The 19,810-nt window shown below is 54.9% G+C and overlaps 8 protein-coding genes across 8 annotated transcripts; 3 read left to right on the forward strand and 5 right to left on the reverse strand.

Annotated features, from left to right (window-relative positions):
- Positions 1 to 245: 245 nt before the first annotated feature.
- On the reverse strand, positions 246 to 3,470 carry J4E90_006713 (uncharacterized protein; the record flags this gene model as incomplete). The annotated part of the gene is made up of 4 exons (XM_051436258.1): positions 246 to 285; positions 343 to 3,099; positions 3,163 to 3,252; positions 3,391 to 3,470. The coding sequence occupies 4 exons, from the start codon at positions 3,468 to 3,470 to the stop codon at positions 246 to 248; spliced, it is 2,967 nt and encodes a 988-aa protein (XP_051290052.1).
- Positions 3,471 to 3,835: 365 nt separating this feature from the next.
- J4E90_006714 (uncharacterized protein) lies at positions 3,836 to 5,436 on the reverse strand (the record flags this gene model as incomplete). The annotated part of the gene is made up of 2 exons (XM_051436259.1): positions 3,836 to 3,931; positions 3,982 to 5,436. 2 exons carry the CDS (start codon positions 5,434 to 5,436, stop codon positions 3,836 to 3,838), a joined length of 1,551 nt encoding a protein of 516 aa, XP_051290053.1.
- Positions 5,437 to 5,911: 475 nt separating this feature from the next.
- On the reverse strand, positions 5,912 to 7,558 carry ECM14 (putative metallocarboxypeptidase ecm14; the record flags this gene model as incomplete). Its single annotated transcript, XM_051436260.1, has 1 exon — positions 5,912 to 7,558. One exon carries the CDS (start codon positions 7,556 to 7,558, stop codon positions 5,912 to 5,914), a length of 1,647 nt encoding a protein of 548 aa, XP_051290054.1.
- A 525-nt stretch (positions 7,559 to 8,083) lies between these two features.
- On the forward strand, positions 8,084 to 12,421 carry J4E90_006716 (uncharacterized protein; the record flags this gene model as incomplete). Its single annotated transcript, XM_051436261.1, has 2 exons — positions 8,084 to 8,477; positions 8,568 to 12,421. 2 exons carry the CDS (start codon positions 8,084 to 8,086, stop codon positions 12,419 to 12,421), a joined length of 4,248 nt encoding a protein of 1,415 aa, XP_051290055.1.
- Positions 12,422 to 13,638: 1,217 nt separating this feature from the next.
- On the forward strand, positions 13,639 to 14,223 carry J4E90_006717 (uncharacterized protein; the record flags this gene model as incomplete). Its single annotated transcript, XM_051436262.1, has 1 exon — positions 13,639 to 14,223. The coding sequence occupies one exon, from the start codon at positions 13,639 to 13,641 to the stop codon at positions 14,221 to 14,223; it is 585 nt and encodes a 194-aa protein (XP_051290056.1).
- A 101-nt stretch (positions 14,224 to 14,324) lies between these two features.
- On the reverse strand, positions 14,325 to 15,266 carry J4E90_006718 (uncharacterized protein; the record flags this gene model as incomplete). Its single annotated transcript, XM_051436263.1, has 2 exons — positions 14,325 to 14,650; positions 14,705 to 15,266. 2 exons carry the CDS (start codon positions 15,264 to 15,266, stop codon positions 14,325 to 14,327), a joined length of 888 nt encoding a protein of 295 aa, XP_051290057.1.
- A 306-nt stretch (positions 15,267 to 15,572) lies between these two features.
- J4E90_006719 (uncharacterized protein) lies at positions 15,573 to 16,265 on the reverse strand (the record flags this gene model as incomplete). Its single annotated transcript, XM_051436264.1, has 1 exon — positions 15,573 to 16,265. The coding sequence occupies one exon, from the start codon at positions 16,263 to 16,265 to the stop codon at positions 15,573 to 15,575; it is 693 nt and encodes a 230-aa protein (XP_051290058.1).
- Positions 16,266 to 17,390: 1,125 nt separating this feature from the next.
- J4E90_006720 (uncharacterized protein) lies at positions 17,391 to 18,158 on the forward strand (the record flags this gene model as incomplete). The annotated part of the gene is made up of 1 exon (XM_051436265.1): positions 17,391 to 18,158. One exon carries the CDS (start codon positions 17,391 to 17,393, stop codon positions 18,156 to 18,158), a length of 768 nt encoding a protein of 255 aa, XP_051290059.1.
- Between the last annotated feature and the right edge of the window lie 1,652 nt (positions 18,159 to 19,810).

Consider the following 19,810-nt stretch of genomic DNA (forward strand, 5'->3'; position numbering starts at 1 on the left):
CGGTATGTTCCGAAGACAGGATCAAACATCAAAGAACGACATTCACTATGCCGAAAACAGGGAACGGGTGGATTGTGTAGTAACTTGCTTCTCCACACGTCTAACAGCCCATCTATTCCAATCGTGCAACATGAATCCCTCACTTTGTTCCTCGCAGTAAGATACTCCACGGAATGCAATACCCCCAAAGTGTACCCCCTTGCCCTATAGCAAGCCAAGCAAATGCAAAGCAGCGACCAACAAACTCAATATATGCCTTGTGTGCGGTACTGGAAAGTATCGTAACTGTAATCATGTCAGTGAACCTGTCAATGCCGTAAGATCAATGTCGAGAAAACTTACAGTCGGGTATAATAACTTCCCACACTCTTCGCAACGAGTTCCTCGACGAACCCTTCCGCCTCTTCCCTACTCAAATGCAACATGAGACGCGCTCTCAGACTATTCGTCACACTTGCCGCGCCAGCAGCAAAGCATGGCATGCTGCTCTGTTTGCTCATCAAATCGACCAGCATGATAAGTCTCTCGGCGTCTTTCCTCAGCGCTTGGAACGCCTTCTTGCATAGCGTTTTGAACTCCTCGAATGCCGGGGATGTCACACCGCCTAGGACGTCGACGTAGTCTTGCGTTAGTTTGAAGGGCGCGGCTTCGAAGCCCATAGACCCGGGACTGTTGGAGAGCATGAAGCCGAAGTCGATGTGGATTATGTGGCCCATATTGTCGATGAGGAGGTTGCCGTTGTGGCGATCTTTCAGTTGCAGGACGTAGCATATCATGCTGTAGGCGGCTAGAGAGCGGGCGAAGCAACCGACACCAGCAATGTAGGCTTCCGAGTCTGGCTCGCCAAACGTCTTGAGCCAATGGTCTTTTAGGGTTGCGATGCGTTTCCGGGGGTTCGTGCCTGCTGCTATGCTAGCAAGTGTCAAGCTTCGTTTCAGGGAGTGAAGGGATACACCGTTGGTGATGGTCTCGATGAGTCCGCAGGATTCGCCGGTAACGAGGATGCGCATCCGTTTTGTCCAGACGGGCACGTTTGCTTCTTCCCAGATCTTGGTGCATACTTCGATGAGCTGGCACGCAAAGGCTTCTTGACGCAGGTCGGCTCCGGTCTTGACGATGACACTGATCAGGTCCCAGTTCTTCATATTGCCATATGGAGAGGATCGCCGTATTCGCTCTCGCTTGGCGCTCCATTCTTCGCCGAATGTCGCGGCGCTGGGATCATCACGATCGCCCTTCCGCTTCATACCACCAGTTTTGAGATCGTTCTCCATGCGAGCTGCACCCGCACCGGTGTTGGTCGCGACGGCCAAACCATCCTCAAGCTCCTCTGGCTCGGCACTGATTGCAGCTGGATCCGACTCTGCCATGATCGTGTCGAAAGTAGGGCCCTGGTCCTCATTTAAGAAGTTTTGCTCTTCCAAGCTCTGCATGCTTGCGATGATCTTGGCCTTAATCGCAGCTACTTCGCCCTTTGGCCGTTTCGCGCCACTCGCCTCGAGCTGTGCAAGCATCTGGGCAGCGGTGCGCATGTGAGTCGCAAGGGCGGAGAAGTCTGGCTGATCAGCTGATTGATTCCGCTGGTTCAGATTTGCGGGAATCGTCATTCGCCTGATCGGACCGGGACTATTCGACCTGCTGATCTGCGAGTCGGAAGTTCGTGGTGTAGACAAGGTGGCCACAGAGGACAGAGTGTTTGCTCCACTAGAAGACCTGGGGGCTGTGGCTTTCCCATTGGCAGCCGCAGCAGGTAAGGTTACGCGTGCCATCCCGGAAGCAAGGTCGGTATCATCCATATCCTTGATGAGCGAGGTGCTGCCCAGGTCTCCAGTAGCGGGCTCGAACACGCTGTCTGATCCATTGGGTGGCGTGCGGTCGAAGGCAGAATACTCAGCATGAGTGATGTCAAATAGTCGTCTCCGCGAGGTGCCCTTCTCTAGCATCAGTTTCTCAAGCAGCTGTTGGTTCTGTTCGGTGTCCGGATCAAAGTCAAAGTCCTCCTCCAAGACCTCAACCATGAGCAGATACGGTACTCGCTCTGCACTGTTGAGACTAGTCGCTTCTGCGGGGTTGATGCGCACTATGCGGTGATGCTGGCTCTGCGACGGAATCCCATCCTTGAGAGTCGGGGGCGATAATAAGGGTATATCAACTTCAGCCGGCAGGTCCTGGGCGATCAACGCTAGTTCAGCTCTCAGAGCACTCAGCCGCGCGGGCTTCGGCACAACGACCAGGCGGTTTGAGATGTCCTCGAGCGCGCTGAGAAACTGGGTCTCGTTCCGGAAGTAGTTGGATCGCAGCAGTCGTACCTTCTGCGCGCGGGACAAGGCGGTAGGTGAGAGGGGCCTCGGTGGCAGCCCGGGGTGTTTGCGAGAACCGAGTTGGAGCGGGCCTGGTCCGAGGCCAGCGGTTGCGGGGGGCGTGGGCAGGGGAGACGACTTGGGGTCTCGGAAGTCGGGTAAGGACGACGAGCTGAGCCGGGCCTCTGAAGCTATCGACAGCAGCGAAGGGCGATGCTGCATTGAGGGGCTCCGGGTAGCGGCTGGCGCTCGTACAGCTGCTTTCCGCAGGTCCTTGGGTTCACGCGGCCGTGAGGACGAAGCCTTGACGGATCGCCCATCCTCGGGGTCGGAGTGCTGCTGCGCTATCCGCTTCTCCTTGGAGCGTGAGGAACTGCCCGTGACGGTCTTGCTCCGCCCGACCTTGGCCGTCTGCACATTGTCCGAGATGATGTCCTCGACGGGCCGTGGCTTCCGCGCCTGCGCAATGGCCAGTGGTCCGGCGTGGACGGGGAGGAAGGGCGCGGCTATGCTCGCCAGGACCAGGCTCGAGAGCACCGTGACGGGCAGGACGTTCTCCTTGATCTTCTCGCGGCGCTGGGGCTCGGCGGACCCGAAGACGATGCGCTGGACGCGGTTGTAGATGCGGCGGCACGTCTTGAAGGCAATCGAATTGGGGGCGCTGGCGAGGTCGTGCAGGTACGTCTGGAACAGCCAGAAGGTCAGCAGCGCGCCGTTGACCGACTCCTCGCACAGGTCGATTATGAATTCCTCCAGGGCCATGGACTCATTGTCGATGCTGATGAGCAGGTGGCAGAGCCTGTGCCCCGCGTGTGTAAGCTAGCTGTCCATGTCTCGTCGAGGTGGGCAGGCGGCGACGTACTGCGGGAGGAAGAACTCGAGCTCCTCGTAGGCGAACTGGCGCAGCTTCGAACAGAGCACATAGTGGATTCCGACGTGGTCTGCATACCGGCTGCGGTCACGGCCATGGTCAGCAACGGGCCCCAATGCGGACGTGGGTGGAGGTGAAGGGCGCTGCGTGCGGCGGTGCTGCGGGCAACGGTGGCTTCGGGGCACATGGGACGGGGACGGGGAGGGGACGGGGACTCACGCAAGGTATGCTACTGCGAGGCTCGGATCTTGGTTGAAGTGCTCAGATTCTATAAAGCGCTCTAGCAGATTCCAACTCATCTGGGACGGCTCATTGGGGCTCAGGACGGGTGGAGGGCGACGGCATGCGGTGAAATGCTCAAAAGGGTCGCATACGGAAAGATGGGGCGCGACAGGGTTCAGCGGGCGGAGCTGCTCATCTCCGCCGCCTGCGTGATAGATAGCCTAGCAATGCGACATCCACTGTATTACTCCACTATCGACTACTGCTTTCACTTTGCTTTCTCCAGTTCCGCCATACGTTCCGCCTTCATAAAGAATAATCCTGCAACAATAACAAATACCCGCAGCCAACGCCGTGCATTTGACTTTTTGAATAAGCCCAACCCTCGCGCGCAGTGAACCACATATCGTACACCGGGGAATATATACAATACACGTGCAGTCTAGTCCGCAGCGTGCAGGTCGACAAAGATGTTGATGGCGGCCACCAGCACTTCAGCAAAAATGAGGATGATGACGATCCACTCGAGCAATTCACCCTGTATCGGTCAGCGGATGTACGGCAAAAAAGCACAAGCCAGGTACTTACGTGAGTGACGGTCAGCTGATCCTTCAAGACAGCAAGCAAGTCTCCGATGACATTGAGTCGCTCAGTCAAGAGACTAACTCTCTGGTCCATCTCCAGATAGCTCCTCACAGCTTGATACACCGGGTCTAGCTGCGGCTCAGCCCACATGAGTTCGGGCGCATCAAGAACCGATCCTTGCAGATGGATACTAATGCGGAGAATGAACAATTCTCCAATCTGCATGTTGATCTGTTTCTTGTTCAGGTTGATCTTGCCGGAGCTGGCGATTTCAGCTGGGATGTCCTTCGTCTCGTCGATAGTGTTGTCGACCAGGTCCTCGAACAGCGACGTCTTGACACTCTGGGAAAGACCGTGACTAATCGCTAGCTTGATCATGTAGTTCTTCTTGTCGCGCAGACTGATGAAGTCGTTGTATATCCGGGCCTGGTACTCGCGCGTGTAGTAGAAGTTGAACTCTTCCGTCTCGATCTCATCCTTGCCGAGCTTGTCCACTTCAAACTTGGCGATTTCCTTCAAGAACTTCTTCTCCTCCTGCAGTGTCATGCCCCAGATCACGACAGTGCCGTACTCAAACAGGAATACTTCAGGCGTATGGACGCGTGTATCGAAGTCGGGCGCGTCCATTTGAGGGTCAGAGTCGGCGTGCGTGATCGACGGCCGTCTGGGGCCGATGGCTTGTTCGTTCGCGATATCCGGCGCGTCACCATCGTCGTGCAGGTCGATGAGATCCTGTCTCCTCCTCTCGTTCTCGTGTTCCACCTCAATGGCGCTGTCCGAGAACCGTCTCGGTCTCTCCTCCGTGAAGCCGTCGAGTACGGCAGTGCTACTGACGTCCTCTGGGCCCTTTGTCGATCCGTAGTTGTAGGGCGAGTATATGCATTCGTCGAAGCGCTTGGGCGCCGCTCCTCTGATCTTCTGCTTGCCTTTCAAGAATCGCATCATCTCATCGAGCTTGTACGAGGCCGCAGTACAGTATGCCGTCACCCTGGGCAACCGCTCTCTGTCGGCCTTGCCGAGACGGGCAGCATCTCTTCGCGCAGTCGGATCCTTTATCCTGGTATATTGTACATAGACATCGCGTCCACTCTCTTCGTCTTCGGCTTCATCCGCGGCCGGGTCAGGAAGCAGCTTGAGCTTCTGCGCAGTTCTCGTCGTTCGCTGCGGTCCAATCTTGGGCACCGGCGCAGGAGGTATCCTGGCAGGAGCGCCAGAGCTGTTCCTTCTCCGCAGCTTACTATTCAGCGTCGACAGCATTGGCTGCCCGCCCTGGGTGGTGGCAGCATGGCCGGAAGACGAGGCACTGTGCGATAGCGATCGCGACGCTGGCGGTTTAGGACTGGTAGATGTGACAGTGGGGTTGAAGGTGACGGTGCGCTGTGGCTTCGGAGGTATCGCTCGGCTTGAGCTCGACATGGACGAGACCAAGGGAGTCGTTTCGGTGGAGCTGGACGCCATGGCGGCTGTTCGGCCAATTCAACGATGGTGCGAATCAACAGCGAAGGTGAAAGTATCACTAGAAAGAGAGAATGTCACAGTCGCAGATGCCGCGGAGTTCAGTCGGCGCCATAGACGGGCGTTAGTGGATGCGGTGGGTGACAGGCGCGTAAGCTGTTTGTGTCGACGAGACTTCGAGCCATGACGTTGTAAGGATCTATGCTTGGACTAACGGTCGCAGCACGGGCCTCCCACGTGCAAGAGAACGCTACCTGCATGGCGGCCGTTAAAAACCAACATCCAGGAACCTGGCTGCTGTGCGACTGTCAAGGTTGTTTTTAACGCCTTCGCGCTTGTGCGAGTTTGTACAAAGTTGGCATCCATGGATGCGTTCGCTTCTCAAGGATCTGCATACGGGCACTAATGCATGAAATCGGTTATGACTGTACGCAATGGCGTAGTCAGGTCTAGAAAAATGGATTAAGGAGACTATAGACTACAACTCGATGATCTCAGTTTCGAGTGAGGGCTTAACGATTTGAGCAGGCTGCTCCTGGTTGACAATGCCAACCCCTCCCAACATAAAACGCCCAAAGTACAACAACGCGTCCAGCATCTCCTCTCCGGTGGGTATAATGTTCTCCTTGGGCAGCAGAAATCCGTAGCTGCCCGTGTCTCGCAATTTGATCTGGTACGAGTACCTGACTTTCAACTCGTGGTAGAAAAAGTCCAATGCACTGCCGCCGCTCGATTCAATGCGCGGGAAAATGGACTTGTTCTGGCCAGCAATGGCTACGTTGCCTTCGCAAGCTGATGTGACCTTGTATGTTTGGCCTTTGCGGGAAACGCGAATAGCTTTGGCTAGACCCATAGCAAGCTCCTCAAGGTCCTCGATGGATGGAGGCTCCTCGTCGCATGAGTAGCTGTATGGGTACAAAATCTGTTGTGAGTACGAGTGCAGATCTAAGAAACCAATAATGTCAACATTGTTTTCAGTCTCGTTCTTGGCCCATTCGGCAAAGCGTGCTGACTCTGCACCCTCGAATGGGTTGTTGCCGGGGAAAGATTCACTGCAGGGGTTGGACTGGGAAGCATCGCCGTCCCATTTGTACGAGTAGCTGCGGTCGAGGTCGATGCCGCGGCAGAATCGCAGACTGGTGGGTTGGCGGTTCTTGCGCCATAGACGATCGGTCTCCCAGCTGTAGACGTATCCGTCTGGGTTCAGGGTTGGGACGAAGACGAAATCGAACTCCTCCATAAGACGCGTCATCTCACGGTCTTTGCCGTACGCGTTGATGAAGCTCCAAGCCAGGTAGTTGACGGTACTTGTGGATATCCACTCACGGGCGTGGATGCCGCCGGTGACAAGGATGGTTTTCCGGGGCTTGGACGGCTCTTCGTTATTCGTGGGGTGCACGCCGACACGCAGAGCGGGAATGTCACGGCCTTCGTAGCTAATGCCAATGTTGATGCGGCGGACGTGGGTGGTGAACATGGACGCCATGAGGCTCATCCAGGGGTTGATGACGGAGAGGGGCTGGTAGTCTTGGAAGAAGATGTTGCCCTTGCCCGAGCGCGGGGACGGCCGGAGATTTGACGAGAAGCGATCGTCGTCGGGAACGGGTGTCGCCTCGGTGGACGGGTAGGTGTTGAAGATTGCCTGTGCGAGGCCGAGGTCTTGGAGGAGTGGTTCGTGGGCGTCCTTGAGCGACGGAGGCAGCAGTCCGAGCAGGGAAGGCACGACGTCCTTGGATACGCGCACGTCTGCCCAGTCCTCATTGAACTCCCAGACATCGAGGAAGAGGACGTCTGCTGCATCCGCCAGCGCCGAGGCCTCCTCCGCCGTGCGTATCTTGAACCGCAAGACGACATCTTCACTGTACTGCGCGACCAGCTTGTCACCCAGCGCATCGACAACAGTGCGCGCGTCTCCACCATCTATCCTCTTTTGGTCCTCTGGCAGCTTCCATATCCGGCGGATGATCGCGTCGGAGAGCCTGCGCCATGGTCGCGGCGGCGCATTGTGGGTCGTAGCAAATGTTCCTGCATCGTACGGGGACGGCGCTGCATCGTGCGGGGCGGCGGCTGCGAGCGAGGGCGCGAGGAGCAGCAGGCTCAGCAGCGCGCAAACGGGCTGGCGCATTCTGGCGGTGGGCAGCCAAACGGGCGGAGGCCGAGTATGCGATGCGGTCGTGGCCAGCAAGCGCCGGGAAGGGGTGGAGAAGGTGTCGTGTGCCTGGCGATGCTGGGAAGAAACGTGGGAGTGGTGTGGCTGGTGCAGCTCCAGAGGCGCGCGGCCAGGCCAAGGTTTACGCCAGCGAGCGCTAGGAGGCCTCCACTGCACAGCAGAGAGGACCAGTGCGCTCGTCAGTGCCTTGGTGACAGCTGATCTGCTACCCTAAGGCCTGCGACCTGCTATCCTCCCCCTATACAGCCCGAGACTGTTATTCCCACTACGTGTCTGACGCCGTGCCGGGTCCACGCCATCGATATCTGATCTCACCTCCCCGACTAATCCTAGCAGCACTCCCTCAGCCTTACAGGCGTGCCGCATCCGAGCCATCCTAAGAGACCCCGACACGCCCTTCACTGCCCCTCTCCGCTGTGCCATGTACCGCACCGTGACCCCGTATCTGCCTTCATGAGCTGCTAGTCGGCGCGAGCAGCCATGCCTCTGCGCTCCCTCCGCCCCGGCCGCAGCGAACGAGACCTCAAGCGACGGAGCACCCTCGACCCTGCCGGCTTCTTCCACCGGCGCGCCGACAAGGACACGCGCTTCGACAGGTCGCAAGAGAACCTCGACACGAGCCGCATTGCCGCCTCTGAGGATGGCTTCCGCCCCACGTCCACCGACACGGCGCGGCCCTCGACCGGCCATGATGATGATGATGACGACTCCCCGCCTTCTCCGCCCGTACAGGAACACACGCCCAACACCAAGCGCTTCAGTCTGATGCGCTTCCGCCATGCCTCGGACCCCCAGCTCTCCGCCAAGGCAAAGGAACACGCCGCAAGGGACGACGATGCACCGCCTGTTCCTCGCATGCCGGGCACTCCTGCGCGTACGTATGCGTATTCAATGTCGGAAGTGTGTGTACTGACGTAGAGCCATGTAGCGCCCGCCATCATCACCACCGCACCGACCGTGGCAGACCACGAGGACGAGGCCAAGATCGCGCCCAGGCGGAGTAGGATGCAGCAATTCGCCCTGCGCAGGCGCTCCTTCGACCCGACGACGTTTGAGAAACCGACCACGCTGCGAAAGTCGATGGACAAGAAGCGCAAGCCACTAGGCTTCAAGAAGAGCACTGGGGACCTCTTGGACGAGAAGGAGCGCGCGTCGACGAGCAGCCATCGCCGGCCGGACGTGCTTGCCGATTCGCGCGAGTCGGTGGAAAGCGCGAGTTCGCTGGCGCCGCCTGCCACCAGGGCCTCCGAGTCGTCACGATCAGATGGAAGCTCCGGCGGACACATTTCTTTCGAAACTACCTCACGGCCTTCGCACCCGGCCCGCGTTGGCTCTTCACGATTTGGCTTTGGGCGTCGAAAACAGCGCGCATCCTTATTCCCACTCCCTATGAAGATCGAGCCTCCGCAATTCCCCGACACGGCGCCTGCTACACCACGTGCGTCTACGGGCGCGAGGAGTTCTGCCTCGACCGATCATTCAATCACCGAAAGCCCACCCCTGACCGCGCGTCGTCTCAACTATGGAGAGCCTGGGACACAGACGCCACCAGTCCCTTCTGCATCGCAAGTTGCTCTTGCTGCTGGTGCTCTGAATTTGGCCTCACCCGGTTCAGGTACTCTCTTTCGCAACGACTCGTACCGGTCAAGCCGATCTGCCCGCTCCTCGCCAAACAACAATGGTCCTGCACGAATGGGTCTTAGGGGGCGCTCATCCACGATGGGATCTTTGGGCGGGCGGTCCGACGGCGCAGGCTCGCCAACACCACCTGGCGGGCCCAGCGGAAGAACTTCGACCTCCACGGCAGGAAGAAGCAGCTTCAGCAATCTGTTTGGCTTGAGTTCAAGATTTCGTCAGAACTCCGAGCCCCATTCACCCCGGCATGGTTCACCTGCTCACGGGTTTCTAGGAAGCTCAGGCTTGTCATCGCACCAAAACTCGATGAACATCAGCCGGGAAACACTCATTCTACCAGAGCGTGAAGAAGGCGAGACACCTGGGCGATACCTGGAACGAATCGAGGCGAATAACTTCGATAAGAGCGTCGTCGCCAGCTACCTAAGCAAGACCGACGACCCCTTCCTGCTTGCCGTACTTAGAAGCTACATGCGGAAGTTTGCCTTCTTTGGCGACCCAATCGACATGGCGATTCGCAAGTTGCTCATGCAGGTTGAACTACCCAAAGAGACACAACAAATTGACCGTGTCCTTCAGGGTTTCGCCGACCGGTATCACGAATGCAACCCCGGCATCTACATCAACACTGACAAAGCCTACTTCATATCTTTCTCCATTATCATTCTTCACACAGACGTCTTCAACAAGAACAACAAACGGAAAATGCAAAGGCCCGACTATATCAAGAACTCGTCCTGCGATGGCGTCTCGGCCGACGTCCTCGGCTGCTTTTACGACAACATTGTCTACACTCCGTTCATTCACATTGAAGACGAGGTTGACCTAAAGAACATCACCTCGAAGAAAAGCAAGAGAGTCGCTGTCCTGAAAGGACCAATGAACGACCCCGCGCGGAAAGCCGCGAAGGAGCCCATCGATCCGTACACATTAATCTTTGAAGGCAAGCTGGACGCGCTCCGACCCACGATCCGAGACGTGATGCAACTAGACGACCCGTACAACTACACCGGCACGACCGCGACGCTAGACACCAAGAACATCTACAAGTTGTTCTCCAAATACGGCGTGATACAGATTGTATCCTCGCGATCGAGACCGGAAGCCTTCATGTCTGAAGCCGCCCAAGAGAATCCCTTCGGCACCTCGGTTGGCATCGTCGAAATGCCAGTGACAAAAGTAGGAGTTTTGTGGAGAAAGGACACGAAGAAAAAGAAGGCCCGATCGCCATGGCAGGAATGGGGAGCCGTTCTCACTCGATCGGGGTTGTCTCTATTCCGGAACTCTACTTGGACGAAGAACTTGATGAGCCAGCACGAGCAACATCTCAAACGCGGCGACACAGGCCCGGTCATATTCCAGCCTGCCCTACCCGACTTCAAGCAAGACCACATCATCCCGATGGATGGTGCGGTTGCGCTTGTCGACGCCACATACAAGAAACATAAGAATGCGTTTGTCATGTTCTCGAAGGCAGGCGAGGAGACATTCTTGGCCGACAACGAAAAGGACCTGAACGAGTGGCTGGGTGTGCTGAATTATACTGCTGCATTTGAGACACTGGGTGTTCGGTCAAGAGGCATGATTGGTGGGCTGTACGAAGGCCAGAAGAACCGTGGCATGCGGCGCCTGGAGTCGTCACACTCGACCAAGACGATACCAACGGCCACTGGCGAAGTCACCATAACAAGTGGCAAGATCGACAATCAGTTTGCACAACAGATGATGAACGCTAGGAAAGATCTCATGCAGGTGCGCATTACGGAGTCCGAAGACAAGCTCACCAATGCTATCAAAGAGTTGGAAGCACGTTTACGAGATGCAAGACATCTCCAGATTCTTGCGCCTATTCAACCGAAAACTCGCGAACTGGTCATACACGCTGCCGGTCGGTTATCAGCCAAGCTTAAGTGGACCCGTATCGACATTTGGCGGATGAAATGTCATCGTGACATACTTGCTCAAGAATTAGAGGACGAGAGGAAAGGCCTCGCAGATAAACAAGCGCAAGACGACCAACCCACGGAGTTTACTCAACAACAGCCGCAAGTTTCGCCACAACAGCTGTCGCATAGAGCGTCAAAAGTCAGTGGACTAGCGCGATTGACTTCCAAGACCAGTTCGATGAACAGTGGAAACAAGCAAGCCCCACTGTCTCCTACTTCACCGGGCCGTCCAGGGACCAAGTCCTCTAGGGACACTGAATTCGGTGGAGATGAAGCATTCAAGACACCACCGGAGACATCTCGGCAGTCGAGCCCCAGGGATCCATCGGCCCAATTTCAACCTGGGCCTATGTTTGGCCCTGGCTCATCTGATCGTCGAAGCTCATTTGCAAGCTCTTCGGCACATTCACCGAGGATGTATCCCTCCGATCACAGACCTTCAATATCGACGACTGGCGATGGCACCTTAGGCTCCGATTCTGATTCTGACTCTGAGGACGGGTCTCGGTACGCGACTCCGCCTCCAGGCGAGGCGGGTGATTTGGAGCCCATGTCACCAGAGCCGACACCTGGAGAGAGCCCCCGACCAGAGCCTGTCATTGATTCTGACTACGAACAATCCCTTGCTGCTTTGACAGGATCGCCCCGGTCTCACACAAAGCAAAGAAGAAGTCTACAGCGCACTCTTCGAGAGTCCCGTGGCAGCTCTTCTCACCGCCGCAGCCACAAGAGCAGAGATTCGTCGTCGACAATCACACTCGCGAGTGACAATACCGAGAGCGAGGGACTGGCGCGCGGCAAGGGCAGCTTTACAGTCCATGGCAAGAAGGCATCTGTAATTCAATTCGGCTCTGACTGGCACAACACCACAGCCGAAGAGCGCTTGGCGGCGAAGAAACAGCTCCAGGAGGCTGCCGAAGCGATCTCTGCCGATGAGCGGGATGGCACGACAGCTGCGCTTTCTCCAGGAAGCGAAAGCAATGACCCGTTCCCCCCTCGGAAACTGTCGGCAGGCACCACAAAGCAGCGACACGTATCGTCTCAGACGATAACGCCAGCAAACTTTCGCGAGTCCTTTAGAATAGAACAATCCGACTCTGACAGCGAGTCTGACATGAGCGACATTGCCGAAGAGACGCAACGAACGTCCGATGACCAACCAACGATGAAGGGCAAAGACCCTGTTACCGAACACGTGGAACGGCCTATACATAATCCCGAGGCCTCACCAGCCTAACACAAACTCCTCTCTTCTATTATTTCCTTCGCATTCTGGATTTCAAAAGTGGATTTATGGTCATACCAGCATCGCTTGAGCGGCTTCTGTTTCTCCTTTGTCTATTCTACATACTCTTCTTCGGAACTTGTACGCACAAAGCATGGCGCATGCGGGCATTGAATTGGAAACGCGACGGGGGCGCTTTATACATGCATAGACGGACTCTCGGATTGGCGTTTGCTCGAGATTAGGATTGATGGAGAGCAAGTAGGGCTTGGTGTCAGGGCATACGGTTGATACCAGTGTTGCTGCCGTTTGTATGTGGATTACGATGTTCCCTTCGTGGATCAAAATATCGAACTACCGACTTATACGTGTGCTGTTATGGTGTTCAGTGCCGTTGTGCCGGCTTCGTGATTATGGCGCTAGTACCGATTAGTCACCCAGCCTTCCAGAACCGTTTCCCGTTACCAGTACCGACTCCTCCACCACACCTCAACTGGTATGCATGCCCGCGGTCCATGACTGCGCTTCAATCGCTTGCCCACATGTCTGCAAAATCCCGCCCGCCCTGCGCCTCAATCCCCTCACCTCGGGCAGAGCGGCATTGAACACCTCCTTCCCACCCTCCTGAACCCCATCCTGCATACGCTCCTGAAGCTATCCTGCATGTCCTCCAACAGCCAAACCGCGTTTCGCATGTCCGCCAAAAACCAGGCCCCACTCCACGATGCACAATAGCGACCCACCTGCTATTGGTAGAAACAGTGAGGTTCTCGGAGCTCGGCAGCCGCCTTGGGCCTAAGCGAAGACGGTATCGATCATCTCAAACCAGAAACGTCGCGTCGGCCCCTACCAGGTGGACGTGACAGCCCTGTCAGAAATGTCGCGAAGTGTTTTGGTCGTGAACTGGTGATACAGGGAGGTGTGCCTTATTGCCGTTTACGCGCCTGAGGGGGTATGATCTCACGATGGTAGGTTGTGGTTTTTATATAAGAGAAGGGTGTGGCCGCCGTTGTGGGTTTTCGAGTATCGATCTTTCATCGGTTTCGTCGTTCGCCCTAGTCAGTCTTTACACTTACGTTCTCTTTTTCGTTCTTTTGCTTGCCCTCCGGTTAGGGTATTTTACCTTACTTTTATTGAACGCTCGTTGATTATCACTATACCCATTCAACGTTGTTACATATTTCTTGTCGTATACATACAAGACGGAATCTTCGAAGAGGAAAACGAAGATGTACGCCCACGCCTTCACCGCCCTCACGCTCCTCAGCGGCCTTGTCATTGCTGCTCCTACCGCCAATATCATACCCCGCCAAGGCAATGCCTGCTTCATCATCGGCAACGAGGCACTCCCAGGCGAGACGGCCACTGTAGTCCAACAAATCCAAGACAAGGTCACCTGCGACGCCAACGCAAAGACAATTGAAAACGTCCCCGACGTGACCTCAGGCGGCCAAACCTTCTCCAAGATCAACTTCGCTGCCTCTGGTCAAAAACCAATGGAATTCGCCACCAGCACCTTCTTCACCGCTGTCCCGCTCGCCGACTCCAACCTCGAAGCTTTCCAGGACGCACTCAATGTTTACCTCGCCACTGAGGCCGGTCTACGCAGCTCGGGAGGCAACTTTGGTATCATCAAGGCGCCTAAGTTCTTCCTCGAGATGCAGATTTCGAGAATCCAGACTGCGAGGGGCCAGCCGCCTACCGACCCAGCTCAGCAGGTCGACCACTTGAGGGACAAGGTTATCGAGAACAACATCAGAGAGGATCAAGCGGTTATGGATCAGGTTACCCAGTTGGCTACTCAGCTTTCGTAGGGGATGCAGAGGTTTTTCTTGGAGCAGATGAGGAAAGATACTCAACATGAATGCATGTAGTCAAGTCATCAATTAATCATATGATACCCGTCACCTTTTGTTCACAACTTGCTCTCGCTACTACCACCAACCTTCCCCCTCCATCCCGTCAACGTAGCACCGCCATCCATCTCAACGGCATTACCCGTGATATGCGCACTCGCTTTACTGCTCAAGAACAAGACCAGCCCACCAAAGTCACTCGGCTTGCCAATGCGGCCAGTCGGCTGTCCCGCTGTCAACGCATCTGCGAATTTCTCCAGCCCAAAGTTCGTCATGCGCGAAGGGAAGACGCCAGGGCAAATGACATTGACCATAATGTTCTTCGGGGCTAGTTTCGAAGCTTGCATCTTGGTGAGGTGGATGCATGCTGCCTTTGCTGGGCCGTCTAGAAAGTTCGTTAGTAAAAAGCAGTCTGGTAAAGGAAGTTATTGGAACGTACAACTATAAGTCCCAGTCCCCGGATTACTCAACCCCCCACCCTCCCCCGTCGTAACATCCACAGTCGTAATACCCGCCATACTAGCAATATTAATAACCCTGCTTGGATTATGCGCATCCGCTCCCTTAGCCAACAACCCCTCACACTCGACCGTCATATAAAATATACTCTTCACATTCAACGCATACAGCTTATCCCACGCATGTTCCGGATAGTTGTAGTAATCATCGCCCCAGCTCGCGCCCGTGTTGTTCACCAGCACCGTCAGGCGGTCCGTTTGCTTCTTCAGCTCCGTGCAGAGGGCGAGGCAGCCGGCTTTGTCTTTTAGGTCTGCGACGATGTAGGAGCATTTTCCGGGGCCGAGGGCGTTGAGGCGGGTGGTTGTGGAGGCGAGTTCGGATTCTTTGCGGGACGCGATGAAGACGCGCGCGCCGTTTTGGATGAAGGCTTGCGCGGCCATTTCGCCCAGGCCGGTGGCGCCGCCTGTTACGAGGACGACGTGCGAGGTGTAGTCGAAGAGCGTGCTGACGCGCAGGTCGTCTTTGGAGGCGGCGTGCGTCATGGTGGGTGGTGGCGTGGATGGAGGGCTGTAGGGTGGCTGAGGTGGCAATGGGTGTAGAGGTGAGGTCGATTGACTTTAGGCAAGCTTCAAGGAGGTACGTGTATATGCACAGAGATGCGCGGACGCGTCAAGGTCGATTCAGCCATGCCGGCAGAGCTGTGGTGGAGAGATGGCATGGACCTCGGCATCTTGAAGCTGTTTGCGGGGTGCTAGCGTCACTTGCGAACTCCACTATGACCATTCGAGATATCAGTACGTTTTCTTCGATTTGCACTCAACCCGTAATGATGTGATTCTGAAACGTCTTTACATACGGACCTCCCATCGTACCACTCTGGAGGCGTCCTCTTCGCTGCTTGTTCCACGCTCGGCTTTCAGGTTGTCCAGCATCTCTACTGGGTTCTCTACGAGGTATACCCTACTGAGTGTTATTCCACGAGTGTAGACAGACCGAGGATTTGTCCAGCTACCAACACCAAAGACCCACTTTGGGGGTCGGTCCTCTGGGTTCTCTGCACAGTTAGGGTCATGCTTGATCGCTTCCTTGAGGTATCCAATGGCGGCGTCTATATCCCCAAGGGCTTTGCAAACGACATGTGTCCTGAAGCTCAACAGAGATTTGAGCTTGCCAACTTCAAGCTGCCATGTTTTTGAAGTTAGCGACGCTTCTTGCGCACACATGGGCTGATCAGATAAGAAACTGATCATCTCTTCAGCATCCTTGCGCGCTTTCTGGAGCAATGCCACACTGTCGGATGAACCAGCTGGGTCTTCCTCTTTCGACTCCAATATACCTGCGCGATGGCAGAGGGCTTGTATTTCCCCTGCAGCGATGCCGCAAGTCCAGAGCCATAATTCAAGAATCCCGTCTCTCGATGTGTCGTTGCGTATTTCGTCGAAAAGATATGCATAGGCCATACGAGTATGCTTGATATCGTCCAGATGCTCAAGGCAATCAATAACAGGCCGCTCTTTCATCAAATGCTCTCTTAACTTCATGGTCCATGGAGAAGTGATCATGTCATTGGTGCTCACAATGTGAAATCTAAGGCGGGCCTTCGAAATGGGAAGCAGCAGAGGTTCAATGAGGATCTCTTGGGCTCGTTCAAGCGTGTGTGAGAACGTCTCAAAAAGCGACACATATAGGGAAGTGCTTCCAGACCTGACGCAGGTTAAGATCCGCCTTCATGGTATAATGAGAACTGCAATTACTCACCGATTTTGATGACCTTTGCCAATACGGATCAAGATCGGCAGGCTCGAGGCTGGCAGCAAGAAACACGATGCATTCTCCATAGGATTGGGGTTGCGGTTGCGGGTCGTGTGAAATTCGAGTTCCATTGCCACAGGAAAACCTGAAAAGTCCTTCTTAACAATCTCATCGCAGGATTGCAGTTGTGAGATAAGTGGTACGCGCGGGCAATCCACCCGGCGGCCGCTGGAATACCTTGGACACCCGGGTAGCGCGGGTATTGTTTTGTCGAACATGCTCCGAAGAAACCATGGGTGATTACTCTTAACAACCACGCACAGTTGACGTCTTAAAAACTGGAAGATCTCTGCGTTGATTTGTCGGCTCAATGTGAGCAGCTTACATAATGGCGATGAGGGTGCAGACGCCTGGGGAGGTACATCTAAGCGGCGGGTTCTTCGACCTACACTTCCCGTCTCGGCATTTGAATGATACGGATCGTTGTATCCAGCTGGAGTGTAGGTCAAGAGCTCGTGATAAACCTGCTCACGGATTGTGATCGGTAAAGTCTGGAAAGTGTTCATTAAGAGAGGCTAGAAGTGGTAGTAGTGTCGTGAAGAGAAAGTGGTGTCCCTCATAACTCGAGAAGAAAAGGCGATGTAGCCTGCAGCTATACCTATAAGGCTCTAGCGTGGTCCCAACCGTATGATTAGGCAACCAAGATCCTTAGACTTGCACGTCTGACAGATGACTTACATTGTACCTAAATTGGGCTGTAGCGATATGTACCTCTTATCGAATGCTGCAGCTTCATGCAAGGCGAAATGACGTGTTGTGCTGCGCCTAGGTAATTACCTAGGTACAAAAGGGCCACTCGCGTCCACCATGGTTATAGTCAAAACACTTGCTGCTCACCCAGGTAGGTAAGCGCAATGATCCAACTACCTGTCGAACTCCAACGGGGTTGCATCGATTTCCTTTCCGTCGATTTGGCGACACTTAAGGCCCTTCGCCTAGTAAACAAAGGATTCCACGAATTGGCCTCCGAGAGTCTATTCCGCACAGTGTCCTTCACGAACGTTGGAAACAGCCCTGAAAGATTCTTGAGTATCATTCATTCCTCTTTACGAAAGCATGTACGTCATGCCATCATCAATACTTCCGAGAACCCCGACGGGGAGCAGAATGAGGAGGACGAGGATGAGGAGGAGGATGACGACGATGACGACAACGGGAAATATCTAGCGGATGGACCAGACATTCTCTGTACCTTCGCCGACGCCATCACACAACTTCCACAGTTGGAGAGTTTGAAGCGGATAGAGCTAAAGTTCTCGAGCATTTGCACCGTGGAGGACTACACTCACACCAGATACAGAGATACTATGCTGCAGATTAGAGAGGATGAGAGTTTCCGGACGAAGATCCAGGACCTTTGCTTCGAGGCTTTGGCGCAAAGCGAGAGCTTCGAGAGTCTTACGATCCAGAACTTGCAGGACGCAATGCCTCAGGATGTCATGGAATCAAAAAGCTTCCTGGCCGTCAGAGAGCGCTTGACAGAATTGCGACTGAGAATTCTGAGGTACCACGTGGAACCGGAGGGTGGACCGAGCACCTATGCAGATGCGCAGCACAATGGTCTAAGGCGATTTCTCCCGAAGTACTGGTTGAAGCCCACCACCAACCAACTCACACGGTAAGTCTCTCTGTACAAGTCTGGAGCTATATGTGAGTCATGTTCTGATTTTGCGAATCAATCTCTAGTCTTACGCTCGATTGCGACTGCCTCTGGGGCGTCTGGCCTTTCACGGACTTCCGAGAGGTCGAACCGTTTCCACACCTCAAGTCGTTGTGTTTTGGCAATTGGACCATCGCGCATGACTGGCAGGTCGACTGGATCGTCGCGCATGGAGCTACACTGGAAAGTCTACTTCTTTGCGGTTGCGGTGTTGTTCGTTATCTGGCTCTGCTCGACAGGGGAATGAAAGCGAACTTCCCTCAGCTACTTCCACAAACGGGTGACGACGAGACTGATGACGAGGATGACGAAGGGAGTGATGATGAGGGTGACGATGAGTTTGACAGCTTCGGTCTTTCTTATGGACCTGAATGGGAGGTTGAACCGGATATTCGTTGGCATCATCTATTCGAACGCTTCCGAGTTGAGCTCGAACGTCTTCGATACTTTAAGTTGGGCTATTCGCAGGATTATCCCTTCGATAGCCGCTACAACACGCGGTCCGATCACCCCATGAATGCTTACTACTCCCTTGACTGTCGCAAACCACCGGGGTTCGAGCCAATCGGGTGGGACATCTACAAGCCTGAACTTGAGGAAGAAGCTCAGCGTAGGCAAGAGACAGACCTTGAGGAGGAGGATCGGAGTGCTCTGGCTGCACTGATGGAGACAGTGGAACAGCGGGCTCACAAGGATAATTGAAGTGAACCATGAATGGTCCTAGACGGTAGCCGAATATATCTTGGTATACTCATTGCTAAAGGCTCCCGTACTCCGCAGTCGCGCAGTATTTTCCCTGAAAAGAAACTGAGAGCATCTTGCTAGGTTGACTAGACTCGCGTAAACTGACATCGAAGACACCGGGTACAACCATCGGCCTTCTGAACTGCACCTCCATCCATGAGGAAGTGCTGAACGGTGACTGCGAGCTTCTCGAGTCCTTCAGTTGATGCAAAGCTTTAGCGACTGCATGATTTCCGTGCGCAATCTTTCCAGGTAGACCAAAGGTCTTCGCCGCCGCTCCCGATAGGTGGATGAAGTTGTAGTCCTTGCAAATCGCAGCCCATTTCAGCGGGTCGTCGACTGACATTGATACCTGTGTGGTGCTCTCAGACATCTGTGGTATCGCCATGCTAGACCTGGTCTCATGTGAACTGTTCCGGATTTTCTTGGACTGTGACTTTCTTAGTTCTAGCATGGTGAAGATCTGGCGAAAGATGATATCCATAGTTCCATCCTTCCTACCAGTGGGAGTGGTGATCACGACCTCCAGATCCCACTCGATGCCTCGTTTTGCTGGTCTTGGGTGTTTACTTGCAATCGCCTTCAGACGGGCTGTTCGTAGATCTACGAGTCTCGACAGATCGCATAGGTCGGGGCGTAATAATTCGAACCTATTGCGCACGTTGACTGCGCCTAGTGGATTGATGGGACACCAGGGACTGGCGAGTAGAAGTAGCATTGCGGGCTCGGTCATGGCTGAAAGAAACAGCATAAGGTGCGGTGCTGAGAGCTTTTCTCCTGTGCTGCTTGTTCCTCCAACTGCTGATTGATATCGAACAACATCGTCTGCATCTAGAGTGAATGGGGAGTCAAGCTCTAATGCTGAAAGCT

The sequence above is a fragment of the Alternaria incomplexa genome, assembly GCF_024043165.1.
Source record: "Alternaria incomplexa strain BMP 0042 chromosome Unknown scaffold_9, whole genome shotgun sequence".
In the NCBI taxonomy this organism is placed as follows: Eukaryota; Fungi; Ascomycota; class Dothideomycetes; order Pleosporales; family Pleosporaceae; genus Alternaria; species Alternaria incomplexa.